Consider the following 17,469-nt stretch of genomic DNA (forward strand, 5'->3'; position numbering starts at 1 on the left):
CTTTTATTTATTACTTTGGCTGTTTAGATATGGTGGGTAATTTCTAAAATGTCTTTGTAAACTTCTCGTAAGTGAGAACAATATAAACCAAATTCTTGCTCTGACATTCCAGAGTCAACTGAGTACCTATATGCAAAATAGCTTTACAGAAATGACGATAGCTGACAATAATATTTCGTCTTGACTTAAGACATAAGCCCCTGGCCCCTAACACTCTAGCCCACACCACGTAATGAAAGAGGGGAGGCAGAGTAGACTAACACTACCGTGAAGAGTGCTGTGCAGAAAGCTCTATAAACATAGATGTGTGAGGCACAGAAAGTCTTTATTGCCACAGGAAGCAAGTGCACTCGTCCCACCTCACCAACAGCTTTAAGAGTCACAGAAACAGACTTCACATAATAAAGTACAGCACACTCCTGGGGAGAAATGGTCCCTTGGACTATATTGGTTGTAATACTGAGGTAACCAATTGACCTTGTTCAGTGAAAATACCTCTAACACAATGAAAAAAATCAACTACTTATAACATCCAATTCATATATACACTTCAAATAAAAATATATATTATTTGTTTCAATGTATAGCAAGTTTAATACATTAGTGTTTACAAAATAAAAACTGTATTCTACTGAAATTTTTCTTGTGCTTCCCCCTTATCGCTAAGCATGAAGGACCAGAAAAGAATGATACTTAAGGAAACTTATTTATGGATTTAAAGATGCAGTTTGTGGGATCATGAAAGACAGATAAATATTAGTTGGAAGATTACCACATCTTTAAAAATTGCTGCTTATTAAAATGTACAAACTTGAACCATAAGACACAATTAAAAAAAACCCCACAAAATTTCTCAAAATAGATTAGAATACAGGAAACGTTTCATGAAACTACTGAGATACTAACCAGTTCTATGGCTAATATTAAAAACTGAATAATCTATGTAAATCGTACTCATACTATTTCTACACACAGTGAACAATACAAACACAATAATCAACCTCAAGCTGGCATCAAAGTTGCAAGGTCCATAAAAAGCGTCTTCAGTGGGCAAAACACTACGGTACGATCAAAACATTTAGGAAGGGAAAAAAGCCTTTTAATAGTATAAAAATTGTTTACTGGTGTTTCTACTGTAAAGCTATTCTACAAATCGAAATGAAAAAGCAAACATATATGTGACAGTGATCAGAGACTACAGTGCAGACATTTCATCTAACATTTGGCTGATGAATTTTAGTATAACAGATTATAACTTAATATTTTTTACATAGTTATAACCTAGAACAGAACTGAAAACAAAAAAACACATATTCCAAGTCAATATGCTCTTCTCGGCAATGTCTGGGTTTAGATGAATCTGGAGGAAGTAGGTAAAGCTGTCAAACATCTCCTCTTAAACCAAGAGAAAAAATTGTAAATTGGTAGAAGTAGTATTTGTTTTTTTTTTTTTTTTTTAACTATGGATTCCAATGTGAAATTCTGGTAAGTATGCAAGTATGTTATTAACATCTAAGCACACCGTCATATATATATGCATACAGCCCATTAATTAAATAGGGAGAATTAAAACATATTTTCAAGTTAAAATGAATTTTAAGAAAAAATTGCATTCACAATCTGACAATTGTACAAAAATGAAATTGTAAAATAAATAATGAATATAGATGTCAACTAAAAATCCCTAGAAATATGCCTGCAAATGTGGATGCAATGATCGTCTGCACTTGTGATGTTCTGGGTGGGGAGACATTCCCTAGGGAGAGTCATCTAGTTTCTCTGACTGTAAGTAGAGAAGAATTTCTGGATATAAAACAGTACTTACTCAATTATATATTATAGCCTTTGTTAACAGACACCATCCTTATCACATTTAGGGTTGACTTACTTTGTCTCAACCTACATAACACATTCTGAAATAATAATGTTAAGTCAAAGCTTTTACACATCAGTCCACCTGTTTCAAGTTCTCTGTCCAAGTAACAGCTTCCTATTTTTGTTACACCTTAAGTAGCTATCGTATAATGTAACCTGGGTCAACTTAGGTAAGAGAGATTTTCTACTATATTGCTCATCTTTTTGACTTTACTTCAGTATTTATTAACTATGAGCCTGATTAAGCCAGTAAAAATGACATTTGACTATAAAAAATGACACATTTCATGTTAAACAAAACCAGTTTCATCAGACATTAAATCTACAATATTTTCCTTGGCTTAAATTGACTATTTGCTTTCCATTTTCCCAAAGTCATTGCAACCTTGCCAATAACTACATCACTTAAACTTTCTTTTTTATGACTGCTGAGATTCTAAACTCTGACATACAATAATATTTACGCTAAGCACACTTAAAGTAGACAATGAAATTTCAAGTAAAATAAACTGTATCCACACCAATTAGACCAAACAGGTCTCAACATCTAGACTTTACTTCTATAAATTACACAAATACATTGTACATTCTTAAATAATGAATGCTTACAATATTAATTTGTAAGCCTTTCCACATAAAACGACTTACACAGGAATGTGAGTGGATCAATATTTTTGTTACAGATTGCAACATTCTCTTAATTTTCTCTTCTGTGGCTGTAGTTTTCTCTTCCTGGTTTCCACAGACTACAGGATCAGTCCTTATGCTTTGGCTATGAAATCTGTTTGTGCTGAATGAGGCAACATTGGTTATTAAGGCTTATTTCTATGATGGAGCATTAAATTTGATGCCATTTCCAGAGAACAGTGGGAGAATCACAGCTATCTTGAATCTTCAGGCTCTGTTTTGATGACTTTCTTTTCTAGAGTAAAAGCTGAGTGAGGGTAGTCTTTTAAAATTCCAAGGCTTTCTGCATAAAAATGAAAACAAAAAATGTGTTGATACTTTAAATCAATGGATCATAAAAAAACAAACTCAAATAAATTTAACAAAACAAACCCCCAAACTCCAAAACAAACAGTATCAACTATTCATGATTCTGCAATTCATATAAAAATTTTATGTTTATAGAGTTGTGGTTAAGATCTTGGATTCTGGATTTATGTTCCATTTCTGCCAATTACTAGCTGTACACATGTCTGGACAAGTTAAGCATCTTACTATCTTCATCTATAAAATGGGGATAGTACCCCATTTTATACATTTATACATAGTGTCATATGAGAGTTAAATCATGAAATGCATGTAAAGCACATAGCATACAGAACCTATTCACTTTTATTTAATGCTTGGTCCAAAGTAATAAATAAAATATAAAAAACTGGTCATTCATATACAGCAAAGTTACTGGCTAAAATATTTACTACCAATGAAGACATGAGACAAGAAAAGCATTTTCCATGTTTACATGGAATTATTTTTAAAAGTTTCTCCAGTCATGAAAAAATCTTAAGGTGGGAGAAATAGAGAAAAAAGAATAAAGATTCTACTTTCATAAGAAGTCATTCCTTGGAGTTACGTGTATGGTTATTTCAACCTCCAACAAACAATACAGAATGACAATAAAATGTAGTATTTACATAAAGTACTAATACTGGGGGATACATATACATGCATATGTGTGTGTGAACACACACTTTTAAAAGGATTTTAGAAAGGTAACCAATATTAATAGCTTATCTGAAATTAGGCATTTCAGTTTATGAATTTAACCTCTCTATACAGAAGTGGACTTTAAATTTAGTATAAAAAGAGGAATAAAAATAGTAGCTACCATTTATTGCATTCCTATCAGCCAGGCAATTCATATACACTATCTTGTTCAATCCTTGTAACTATTCTATGAGGAAGAAATTATTTCTATTTTACAGATGAAATAACTGACTTCGGGTGACTCCTAAAACTCAAAGACTGAACAATCCTGAATTCTTTCAACTGGTGTTGGTCTCTAACACTTTAATTTTGTCTAACTCACTTTACTTGGACAAAAACATGAGAACCCCAGACAACAGTAAGGAACAGCTTGTCCTTCTACGGAGTTGAGTCTACTTCTGAAATACAAGTATCATCCCCAAAATGCATCTGCATGAAAAATCTAGATTTTGGTATATAAAGTTTTCTTAGCCTGACAGCAAACATATAATCCATCGATTTCATATTATGAAAGGCTGGAAAAGGGAATTACATACCTTAAAGCAGCCGTTTATTATCTGGTTTAGGTTCCGTATAGAAGTCATCATTCATGTTAGCTAATCAATTCTTTGGAAACTATGTTCTCAAAAAGACTGGCTATTAATGTGGCTATCTATCATTTCCAAGGGCAGAAAACTGACTATAACATTATTAGCAATGAACTTTTTTGAGGGGAACAATGGAAAGTAGGAGATTAGAATTTAAAGATGTTCTATTCAAGTATTACTCCCTTTAATCATATCGCACATTCTCACCTGACGAGTGGGACTTCGCCTCACTGGAGTAATGTCTACTCAGCTCCCCATCCACCACAAAATGATGGGGTTGTCTGTTCTGTAAATTAGGCATTCGGAGATTTAAAGGTCTTTCTCCTAATGAAAAGGGAAAAAGCAATATGAATAATATTAAAAACACATCAGTTTTTCTTAAAAATAAGTTTCCACAATTGCCTGAACACTCACTAGGAAATGAATAACAAAGTCAACAGATACTGAGGAATTTAGATAATAGTTGGAGAAATATTTAAAATAACAATTTAAGGGGAAAATGACAATTCATGCTAGTCTCAAGATTTACAATTCTGCCAGAATATTCTTATGAGCTAATCCTAAAATAAACAAAAGACTGAGATTTCCAGTATGCACTCAAATCTTGGCAGAAAATGCATCACCTCTGCAGGGCATTTTCTTACCAGTGCAACCATTTACCAAGGCAGGTCATTAACCACATAGTAGAAAACACTAGACAGACAGAGATGGCTTCAAGCCAGTTGTCTATTATTAAAAACAACAATTAACAACAAAACCTGTGGCAAATTCATGAAAAAAAAATGTAATTAGCACAGATGTGGCAAAAAATGCTTCATACACCAAAGCATATTCTCTGTCATAAATCTAAATGCATCACACTTAGCAAATTACTGCTATAGTCTGGACTATCCTGGTGTCACAAATAGTCATCAAATCTTTCATTAATGCCTTGGCTTCTTAACTCAAGTCTTAACTGTCAAGGATGACTGGAGAAGTTAAACAAGACTTCTACTAAAAAGTTTCTATAATACTTAAAAAAGAAAAAAAATTCTCTGCCAGTACTCTGATCTGCTGACATGTAATGTTTTACATGTAATGCTGGTTAAGATTGTATTCTTACTTAGAAAGAAATTTTTTTTTTGACTACAGTAACCACTCTCTAAAAAAAGAAGACCCTCAAAATGGTTTTTCTTCAAAAACTATCACTATTTGAAACTAGAGGATATATTTCTATACTTATATACTATACATCTCCCTCCACTCAAGTGTAAGCTGCAGTGTAGCAGGGACTTTATCTTACTGACTGTTGCATCTCAGTACCTAGAAGTGTGCCTGACACACAGGAGATACTAAAAAAATACTTCCTGAATGAGTGAATGACAACGATTGGAATTTTCTTCATGTATGAATACAAAAAAAAAAAAAAAAAAGAAAAAGAAAAAAAGAAACAATTTTTTAAATGGTAAAACAAACAAACAAATAACTAAGGAATCAAAGCTTTCTATACCTAAGATTTTAAGAGAACAATTTCCAAAGTATACAACCACACAAAATATTCTCATAGGGACTGCAGGCCAATGGTAAGCCTAAAGACAAAATGTCTACAAGTCTCTCCACTCTTATCCTATCTCTTCAAATCTCTGTACCCTGGCATAGTACTTTAGAAGCAGTTACCACATTCTCTTAGGAACTAAACGTTACATATTTTAGACTAATCTGTTTATACAGTCTAAAAAAGACAAAGTTTTAATCTTTTAAACAATGATAAACATCTCCCATGGAATCTATTTCTACAGGAAAAATGATCTGTACTGTTTATATCTCCCATTCCCATCCACCCTCTACAAAAGGCAATCACATGTGCCAACTATTGTTTAAGGATAGTAAGGAAAAAAAGAAAAAAAAAACTTCACAAATTAAATTTGCAGGAAGAATTCTTTCCTTTTTAGAAAAAGGGGCAATTTAAAAATTAATTTTGATTAGAGAACCTGTAAAATCATCTCCACAAAATATCAGGTTTTTAAAATTAGCAGTTTGTTTCTCTTTGAAGTGCACAGAGTAGCCAGATCTGAAGGTGTGGGTCACTCTAAACATGTACCTTGTCCATCAGAGTTATCAGAAGTCAAGCCATTAGGGCTGTGCTCTTCCGAGCTTTGCCTGTAAAGTCCTGCAGACAGTCTTCTTTCAGTATGCTGCAGTCTGTCATAGCCAGCTTGGGTGCAAAGGAACTCCATCTGCTTTGCCATCACCTTTTCAGGCTGCTAGTAAGTAAAGCAAAAATAAAATAACTAAAACATTCTAGATTTTTTAATGGTTTAAAGATGCCAATTTCAGACTCCAGAAAATATATTTAGTATTCATTAAAATTAGTTCACACTTCATGTGGTATACACGTTCCATAAATATGCATTGACGTCTGTATCATCATGTTAAAACACAGAATGTTGGATTTCATACAAAAGGAAAACAGCTTTCTGCTCAATTCTATAAAGAGACTTCCATTTTAGCTCAAAAGCAAAATAACCTTAGCTTTGTTTTCCAAAGTACTGAGTTCTTTTAAAGATTTTTTAAAACGGAACCTCAGAGCAACCGCAACATCTGCTATAGGCTGCTTCTAACACACAGGGTGAAGTCCTGGCATTTTTACTTTAGGATCTGGCATGACACAAACTCTGATATGATGACAGTGTGTTTGGGGGAGAAAAGGTGTAAAACGCTGTCTAGAAGAACAAGACAAACACACTTCCCACCAAAATTAAACAATGCAAATTATGCAGGAAAACATCAGTGCCAACGAGGATCTTTCATCTTCATCATGGAATGAAACTGCAGTATTTCCCAACCACCCATAAAAAGACACGTTTCAAATGTACTATTACTTGTCTGACATATAAATTTATGTAGTAAGTCCTTTTCTATGCACTGCTCTAAATTACCTATTGTAACATTCAAAGCAGTGTATTTGTGATATTTTGCCCAGGAGGTAATAGTAAAAATGCTATACAAAAGAGGAGTAAAGGAATCTGCTAATTAACATTGGTTACAAACAATCCTGATTCACAACAGCAAAAATCAATAGGTGAAATATATTAATTTATAGAATAGGATAAAAGTTTATACTGTTTTTCTGAATGCAAATAAACCAGACCAAAAGGAATGATAACTTCAATTCATTTAAATTTCTTACTAAGTAACTGATAAAATTTCAGTAAGATTTCTGAGGGGGAAATGTAGTTTTTCATCCTCTTAACACAAAAACACAAAACTTGGCAGTACCGAATCTGACTAAAAGCAGTCACTAGGGAGATCAACAGGAATAAAACAGTTCTTTCTAAAAGGTGTGGATGCAGAAATGACTTTTTTAAATGTTAATTTCTGTGTACATAATTAAATAACTTAGTAGCAAAAGCACCTGAAGCTGTATATTAATTTAATAATTTTTCATTATACATGAATTGAAACGGTTCAACAACAGCGACAATGCTGACTATTAATATTTTATTGAGAACTAGAACTATCTTATCTCAGAGTTGTATTACACACAGCCATAGTCAACATGGCCATTTTCCTGTTATCCAGTTGCTTCTTCTGAGTTTTCTTAAGTAGAGAATCTGTCTTACTTCCTTCCACAACTACAAAGAATAAATAAGTAGCACGCAATCAGATTCTGCTCATAAACCAAATCAAACCAAGTTGATACTGCTATCTTGTTGATACAGCTGTGGATCAGATGACTTTTTAAAACGACCAGAAATAAATTCAGTCTTTGGATGCTTAAAACTGAAGCTCCTCGAAGCAGCCATTGACTTTTTAACCTGCACACAGTGTTATGAAATATTAACTAGTGGTTTACGTTACCTGTGAACTAATAGCAGCGAGTTCTTCACTCTTGGCTTTAGCCTGCTGGAAGAGTGTTTGCATGGAGTCCTGAAAGTCTGCAAACCCATCCTGTGGGTCAAAGGATATGCCCTTTTTACTTAGTTTGTAAATAAAATAATCATATTATCAAAAAATCAGAAAATAAAGCAAAGAAATCCAACTTAATCCTATTACTTGAATGATCATGATTTAAGATTTTAATGTATAATATTTCATTTCCATCTTTTATGGTACAATTACTTTATTTCTATAGCTGTAAGTAACCTCAGTAAAAACATCAATGAAAAAAATTAAAAAGTTGATACATCCACAGTTTGACACTAGAACATAGACTTTATGATCACTGATAACAATGATTATTTAACATTTCATCTAGTGTTTTGACTACTTAATCACTATCTTCATATTGGACATTTAGATTATTTTATTTTTTGTTTTGTGAAAAACATTACAAAAATATTTTTATGGAAATAGCATTTCCCCATAGTTTAGATTATCTAATACAATAGATTCCCAGAAGCAGAATTAGTGCAAAAGGATGAACATTTTTATGTCCTTCACATACTTTCCTCAAGGGCCTTTACTGGCTTATCGTATCAAAAGCAATATATGACAGTTTTCCATGCCAGAGCTAGGTGGTGTTTTCTTAATTTTTGTCAATTTATATTTTTGTTTTGATAATCAATTTTTAACATTTTATACACTGTAGTTGTATATACTTATATTTTACTTTGTGGTTTCTTCTATTGTTACACAATTCAGAAAGGCATTCTGCTTTAGAGATTTGAGAACTACTCAAATCTACCCTCTAGTTTTCTAAAGCTTTATTTTATTGTTTCTTTTTTTTTTAATTTAACTCTCTAACCCACCTGGAATTTATTTTGTTATATGTAATGTGAACATCCAAAGCAAATTCCTGACCTAAATGTCTGCAGAATTCTTCCATGTTGACTTGTGATTTCTCCTTTGCCATTTCACCTGACAGGTGACAGGCTTTGGAGTTACAAAGACCTGAAGTCCTGTTCTGATTCCACCACTACTTACAGCTACATGACACCGAATGAGTAACTTAACGTTTCCCAACTTTAGCTTCCTCATATGAAAAATAAAGATAAAAGAATTACTAGGGCTGTTGTGAGATAAAGCAAATGAGATATTGCCTTCAGCATACAATAACTGCTGAATATGTTTATCAGTATATACTAAGTTCTTGTATTAAATAGAGCGTACTGGGGCACTCTACTCCTGGACAACACTTCAAGTTATATTATTTCCATTTTATACTTTATATATATTAGTGCCAATCCATATACTAATTTTATCAAGTTTTTTGGGGTTTTTTTGCTTGCTTAGGGCTCCACATGAAATTTATAACTACAAACATTATGATAGCATGGTTTTAATAATTTTACTGAAAACTACTTAAGATCTCACAGATGCTGTCATTAACCTCCAAAACATTTGTCTCCTTATCTGATAAGCTGTATATTTGTAGCAAAGGGTGCATAATAAAAAACCAAAGTTACTGTGTAATAATACAACAGAAAAAGATGTAATAATGACAAAATATTTATCTTATTTGAAATATGAGATAATGGTTCAAAAAATTTTCCCCATTAGGGTCTTTTCAAAAGACTATTTCTCCACTGCAAATCTCATGTTTTCAAATATTTCATCTACCAAAATTCATTTCCTAACTAATAATTCATTTCCTATTTTTTAAATTTCAAAGACATGCAATAAAATAATTAGAGTTAAGAGCAGATAAATTTAACATCTTGAAATAATCTTGTAGCTTCATGGTGGGTTGATATACAATCAGCCTTTTAAAACTGCTAAAAATAGCCACCTTTCTAGGCCCAAGACCAAGGACCCTTGTCTTAGAGGAATGTATAGAATATAATCATTAACTGAGCTAGAATAAATTTTATACAAGTGTATATACTTTAAATCTAAAGGAAAAGTACTATTCTTGGTCATTCCATTGTTCTCCTAAGAATTTATTTAGATCTAAAAATCCAGCTTTATCTTTAGCAAACCCTAAAGTTCAATGAGGAAGCTAGCAGACTTAGAAAACAACCACCAGAGTGGCTATCATTTTCCAGGTGCCCACAATGAACCAGTTCCTGACTGTATCCTGTATTTTACATCAATTATCTCATTTAATCCTCACACAAACAACCTTGGGTTTCCCTCATTTTACGGTGACAGACGTTGGCTTCAAAGCCTATGTGAAAACCACAAAATCCTAGAGTTGCCACCTTTATGAACTTACTACAGTAAATAGAGGCATTTCTCCTATAGCTCTGTTTTTCATCAGCTGAACTGGTTTAACTTTATGACTTGCACTGAGTTAAAATCCCAATTCTACTACTTATTTGCTGTGGTACTAGACAGATTACTTCATCTCTCAGTGTCTGTTTCCTCATCTGTTAAAATAGGGATAACCTTCGTACCCAGCTAACTTTAGAACCATTTTAAAGAAGAAAAAAGTTTGTGAGAAACACTTAGCACAGTGCTTGGTACACAGAAATTAACCCAGTAAAAGTCTGTAACTGATATTAACTAAGCTAACTCCAAAAGCCACTATATTTAATCAGAGTGAAAAAAAATAGCATGCTATAAGTGATATTACTATAGCTTTATGATACAGGGGGAATAAGATAAATTTTAGGAATATTTACATAGTATTAATATCTTAGAGCATGAGCTAGGCATTTGACACTAAAATCAGCAAGGGAATACTGACCATATTGGTGGGGAACATTTTAGTGGAAAAAAAATGGAAATCTAGAAACACTTGTTTTATTCATTTAATCTTGTTTGCCTAATAGGTTCTATCCTCTGAACTCAATGCTGGGGATACAATGGCTTCTGCCCTTCTGACAAGCACAGTCTGAAGGGAAATGGACAAAGAGATCCAGAGCATAGGGGAGAACAGTGTGTCAGGGAAGGCCTCCCAGAGGGCATGATGTCTTGGGTGGGACCTGGAAGGAGAGAGTTCTCTAGGGAAAGAGAGCAGCTTTATATAAAGGCCTGGAGGCAAAAAGAACAGTATATCCTGGGGAAATGGGAAAATATTTAATATGATAACAAAGAGAATATACTGAGAAAGAGAGGGTGGTTTGAGAAATTGGATACCCAGGGCCAAATTCTGTGAGGCCTTGTAAACCATGTTAAGAATTTTAGATTTTATCTTAAATGCAGAGAAGTCATGGAAGGTCTTAGGGAAAAGACTAATCAGATTAGAAAACCGAATCTGAATCTGAATGTGATGTGGGGGGTTGGGGGGTCAAGGATGGTGGCTAGAGGGCTACAGTGAACACAGATACTAGCGCCCTAGCCTCAGACAATGGCAGATGCAACAGAGAAATACGTGAACTCCTGAGAGATGACTTTGGCAACTGGGAATTCAGTGATAACATTCAGTAGAATCAGAGACTCAGGACCAGGAAGTTGGAGAGAGTGGAAAGTTGACGAATTCAGTTGAGGACATGTTGAGTCCGATCTGTTGGTGAGACCTCCACTAACTCTGGAACTTGGGGTAAAGTCAGACTGGAAAGTTCCAGCTCATCAACAGACCTTGAGTGGAGTGAGCCCAGGCCAGAACTCCCAGGAGCTCCAGTTATCTCAATACTGTCTTTGAAGGAGCATGCAGGAGAAAGGAGTGATCTAATTTTCTCATGTTAGGAACTAGGTATGTGATCTCATGGAAGAGAGTTAACCTCATTATTTCCAGTGTTCCTAGTTTTCAAATGGAGATTAAATCACTGCTTTACCCGCTCAACAGAAATTCGTGGGGATTAAATAAAGTAATGCAAATGGTAAATCTTGGGAAAAGTACACACTGCTATACAAATTTATGGTGCTACCATTGTCAGGATTATTAACCATGAGAATGTTGAAAAGCTGGAAGGGGGAACTTCAAACACTACATGTAAAAGTTCTTAGAAAATGGACACTGCTCCATCATTAACAAAGAGAAATACAAGCATGCAATCAGCAATAAATAACAATAAATAACAAAGACCAGTGGCTCTCTGCAACTGGGTACATTACTCATTCTGATTTTCTCCCAGTCTGACAGTTCATCATGCATGGGAAAACTGCTGGCCTGAGTAGCTATCATTTCATAAAATATAAGGTACCCAAAATATATGACACAGAAATAAAAGTGAGAACATTCCCAAGAAGATGGTCTCTTTCACATTATGTTTGGTGCAGGACTTTTGTTCTAAGTCTCTCAAGATTTTTTTCCCAGGAACCAGCTGTACCATGCTATGAGCAATTTATCTTCTTGTCATATTCTTGGCTGCTGCCATTAATCACAGTGTTCCCTGACTGGAGAGACTCTTGAGTCTGAGCACTGAGAAAATAAAAGATACAGGGTGGGATGCTGTTCATGACCTAATTACTTTCATCTCATTGGTCTCCACCCCCATTTCTCCTCATCCTTTCCACCAAATACTAGCAGTTGCTTTGAAGGCACTGCTTAGCTGTCTTTAAAATGACTTGTTCCAGCAGATGTTCTCAAGCCTCACATGTGCATTTTTCTTTTTTCTACTCACACTTTCTATATGAATAGCAGATTGTAATGCTTCTGTTTTTCTGATCCAGAGGGGAAGAATCTGCATCAAATCAGACCTGCTTTCTCTTCAAGAAGCTTAGTGACAACGTAGGTGGAGATTCTGACCCTCTTCCCTCCCGCTTCCTCACGCTCCCACCCCCACCCCAGTGGAACTGCCAGCAGATGTTTCCTCTAAATCTTTCTTTTTCAAGCCCCAATTCTCTGACTTCTCTGGTCTCTATTAATAAACTTCATTTCTTTCATCCAGTTATCTCTGATTGCTTTGCACTCCCAGCCCACAAAGGATCAAGAGCGCTGTCACCTCCTATCTCTCTGCCTAGTCCCCAGCAATCTCAGCAGACAGATGAGATCCAAACAGTGAACAGTCCATTTAGTCGGCCACCATTGCCAAGGCCGAGACTGGTTGTTTTTCACATCCTTCCTCTCCTCTAAGATATTACTTATTACACCAGAGGCAATGACAGGGTTTGTCATAGGATATGTCCTTAATGTAAAAGAAAAGACATCAACCGAACCTACTTATAACTAATGTTTAAAAAAACTGAGGGGAAGACAAGAGTGCCAGGGACTTTATCTTCCTAACACATTGTTTTTCATCATTCTGAAAAATTAATATGTCAAATGGTAGTGTTTTATATTTAAATATATTTTGTAATTTATAATGTTACATTTCCTACTAAAAACGTGTATAACTGTTGTTAAACATCTTTGGATTAGAAGATAACTGCCGTTCCTTCCCCCTTCTTCAAAGACTACCAGTCCTGTGCACACTTTGCCTTTATTACCAGACTAGCAGGAGAAGAGGTATAATCCAGGTAGCGGTTTTCAAACCTAAGATGTCTTGTGAATCCTTATTAGCACCCAGGAAGGTGGTACTGCTTTCAAGTTTAGAAGCCAGACCTAGATTTGAAGCCCTGACTCTGCCACTAGATAGAAATGTAGAAAGTCGGGAAAGGTCCTGATCATTTCTGGGTCACTCTTTGGCTATAAGCAGAAATCATAAAGACTCCATATAGAATAGACAAGGTCTGTAATAATAATATATTTCAAATGCGTAGCAGTGATAGGCATGTAATTGATTCTAGAAAAACAGTTATTTTTACAACTGACCCAGAGCTAGATTTGAGGTCTCTAAAAAAGAAAAGAATAAATATAATCCATTTACATTTTAGCTGGAAGTGGATTCATACAGAGGTTTGTGTTCCAGGTGGACAATCTACTCATCTAGCCTTGGGAGGAGAAATATTCCCAAACCCTACACTAACATATAGGGCTAAAGAGGCTTCCCCCTAGGCTTCATTCCAGATAATGGGCTACCCTGGTAAGGCCTCCTGAAGCTAACAGGCTTCTTCCTCTGTGTCTGTCTAATATATTCTAGGAATTACAGAAAAAAGTTCAAAATCTCTGTGTTTTTTAATCTTACAGGCCCTGTAGGAAGAACACTATTTAAGGATGAGAAATTGTCCTGAGTACTTCACATAACACGTATACTGGTATTAAACAACCACCACCACCGAACAAACAGCTATCCTTAGAGGGAAACCACCGACTATACAATAAGAGGAGAAAAACCAGACAAGGATTTTAAAACTTAATTCCATCCAAACCATCACAGACAGACCAGGAAAATACAGCATTTAGCAATGAGAAAATAACTACCGGGCTTGAACAAAGCACTAGTTTTATTAGTGTACCCTAATGCACTGAAAACAGCATACAAGAAGCTTCTCTTTCTGTTACATACCTATTTTGAGTTATTTCTATTTTATCTACTAGATATTATATTTTTTTGTCCTTATAAAAATGGTCTTTTTAAGATTCAAAAACCTTGGCAATTTGGCATGTATGCTCATTGGCTGTTGTCAAGGATTTTGGAAAAATTAAGATGTAAAGGAAGAGAAAATGGTCTCATTAATTTGGGCCTAGTAATTAGGAATCTGTTATACTGCTTTACAATGGGCTAAGCTTAAGTTTATTTTTATATTACTTTTCCTTAATAGATAATGAGCCAAGAATTGCAAAAACAAATACTCAAATAAAATAAGACAAACAGTATGTTCAAAGAATTCTGAAATTCTTCTAGTTTTACTTATGATGTCCTATGTGTCAGCCACACATTCTGGACAAACTGGTCTCACTGTTCTCTAAATGCACAGAGTATTTTCTTACCTCTGTGTCTTTGCCAACAGTCTTTCTTTGCAATGCCCCTCCACCCTCCACCCTACACACCTACCTTCTCAAATTCTACCCTTCTTTTAAAACCCAGCTAAGGTGGTACCTCCTCCAATAAAGCCTCCCCTAATCTCTTCTGATGCCAGAAATTCTCCCCCTCCTCAGCAGCCAGAGAAGGGAGACATGGATGAAGCACTAATAGCTGGTGAAATGTCTTCTTAAGGGAGTAGTAACCCAATACGGCAAAATACCAACTACCTTCGTATCAGCTTCCAGAACCGAATGAACAATGCCAGTACCTCAAATTCGATTTAGAATATACCTCAAGAGAATTTAGACAAGTCTTTATGCCAATATAGTATATTCTGCAAAGGATTACACACTATACTATATACATCTGTAGGCATTATACACACATGCATAATACACATTTTGAAAAGATACTGATGTTCTGCAATACAGAAGCTTTTTAAAAAACTATGCAAAAACAAGACAAAATTAAAACAAACCAACAAAAAAGTAAACTACTGTCCTAAATTCAAAGCTAAAATCTCTTTTTCTGGGGAACAAAAATAAGAATTTAGTGTCTTTAAGAGCATTTAAAGACAGCTGGGGTTGATTAGTCACTATCCTTATTTGGAAGGGGTTAGAATTGTTATTCACAGAAAAAGGCAACACTGGTTATCTTAATTCTCAATCTGAGACTGTTCAAATGGCTTTGTGAAGTCTAGTATAAAGTAATAAACTAACCATACAGAACTATAATTCAGTTATCTCTAGCAGTGGATAAAGGAATAGAGGGTCACATCTAATACTATAACCTAATACTCTGAGCTACTAAAAAGAAACTCAAAATACTGTAACTGGATACAGAAACAATCTGCTTACATTTCAGATCAGGGCCATTCAGAGGGTCAGAAAGACTAATTATTAATACAGCCTAACAAGAAAACACTATAGCACCAAAAATCCATGAGATAGATGATCTCAAACTTCAGTGTTCACTAGTGACCTCTGAAGCTAGACAAAAAGGAAACTGGGGCCTACATGTGAGAACAGCCTGAGTCATGATGACATGGAGCGCCACTGGTGAGACAGAGAGGCACGTGTTAACTTCTAACCCAGTAGCTGACTACTTTTCCTGGCCACTGGGTACGTTTTGTACCTTCTCTCCTGTAAATCCTCCAATGGCACATGCCTTTTGGCAGTTTCTATGTTTATCTGACTTTCCTTTCAGAGGTAGAGTCACTTACAGCTAAATCCACAAGGATCCTCTCTCATTAACTTTGGGTGCAACAAGAGAAAACTATTTCACTAGTTAGCTTTTTCAATGGCCTTTTAGATCATTTTAACAAATTCTTTGAGTGGTATGTGAGGCTAACCCATCTTAAACATTATTCCAGAGCTAACAGTGAGGTAGATTATAAATATAAGCACAATTTTTTAAAATGTGTTCTCTTTGGACAAAATTGTTCTCTCCTTTGAGAACCCCTGCTTTTGGCTAAAGCTTTTATAAGTGAAAGATGTTTATCCATGGCCATTCATTATTTCATGTAACATATTTTATTAAGTCCTATGAAGTTCAAGGCATTATTATAAACAGTATAAAGCAGTGGACAAATAAGAGCTCTATTCTCATCTAGTGGAGCGAATTAAAAACAAATACATAATAGTTTCAGACACTGGTAAGTTCTATGAAAACAAAACAAAACAAGACAAAGAGCTTAACTGTGATTTTGGGGTAACAGTGCCCCTTTAGAAAGGGAAGCAGGGAAGTCAGAGGAAATTCTCAGCTATGAGCTGAAGCCATGTCAAGATCTAGAGAAAGACCTAGGCATGGAGAGTGGTGAGTGCTGAGGCACAAATGAGTCTGACTTGTTCCAGGAACAGAAAGTCCGCCGGTGGAGCTGGGGCACAGTAAGAATGGGGAAGTGCGTTAACAGGTGAGGTTGGAGATGCAAGCCAGAGTCAGAGCATGCAGGGTCTGAGACGCCTCAGGGAAAAGTGGAGATTTGATTCTAGGTACAGAAAGCCACTGGAAAGATGTAAGCAAGAAAAGGGGTTTATGTTTTTAAAGGCTTAACTCTGGCTTTAGTATAAATGAGAGATTATATACAAACAGATGCTTAGTAAGAATAATTTGATGATGGAAATTTAGGGTAGATAAACACAGCTTATTTGCTTTAACTTGACATTAAATAATGAATGGCTAAGAGAGTACCGACCTCCACTCCCTGCCCAAGGGAAAAGAAAAAAAAAAAAGAGCTAGCTGCCTGACTTCCAACTTCTGTTCTGCTGTAGACTGGCTTTGAAAAAAGTATTCAATCCAAATTAAGGAGCAGCAGTTCTGAAACCATTCTGTATTTCTGAGATCCCTAAAAAAAGGCACATTTTTCTTGCTCAACCTACCTTACCACTTGCAGGTCTAAAATCAGAAGGACAGCCTCAACTATGATCTCTAAAAGAGGCTTTTAATTTCAGTAAAGTCTCCATAATTTGTAGCTACTAAACTTCTCTCAGATAGTTAATACAAAGAAGTTGAATCTTAGCTCCTCTTTATGTATGTGATAAGATGATTAATGATGTAAATAAAATTATAAAAGGAACAGTTTAACCAGAAAAGAATTTTAAATCTGTAGAAAACATCTATCTACAAATCAACCTTTGATAAAT

The 17,469-nt window shown here is 35.0% G+C and overlaps 1 protein-coding gene across 9 annotated transcripts in view; it reads right to left on the reverse strand.

Moving 5' to 3' along the window:
• Positions 1 to 306: 306 nt before the first annotated feature.
• The window catches only part of NAB1 (NGFI-A binding protein 1), a 40,822-nt gene continuing 23,659 nt past the window's right edge, over positions 307 to 17,469 (reverse strand). For 7 of the 9 annotated variants that reach the window (XM_072961591.1, XM_072961587.1, XM_072961585.1 and 4 more), the window contains exons 5-8: positions 8,016 to 8,105; positions 6,256 to 6,418; positions 4,383 to 4,499; positions 307 to 2,845 (exon numbers count right to left, since the gene is read on the reverse strand). In XM_072961591.1, coding sequence (XP_072817692.1) covers positions 2,757 to 2,845; positions 4,383 to 4,499; positions 6,256 to 6,418; positions 8,016 to 8,105 — 459 coding nt within the window. In that variant the 3' untranslated portion in view covers positions 307 to 2,756. The remainder of the gene's footprint in view (positions 2,846 to 4,382; positions 4,500 to 6,255; positions 6,419 to 8,015; positions 8,106 to 17,469) is intronic. The other 2 variants (XM_072961586.1, XM_031678039.2) reach the window with 1 other exon arrangement.

The sequence above is a fragment of the Vicugna pacos genome, chromosome 5 (genome assembly GCF_048564905.1).
Source record: "Vicugna pacos chromosome 5, VicPac4, whole genome shotgun sequence".
Lineage (NCBI taxonomy): Eukaryota > Metazoa > Chordata > Mammalia > Artiodactyla > Camelidae > Vicugna > Vicugna pacos.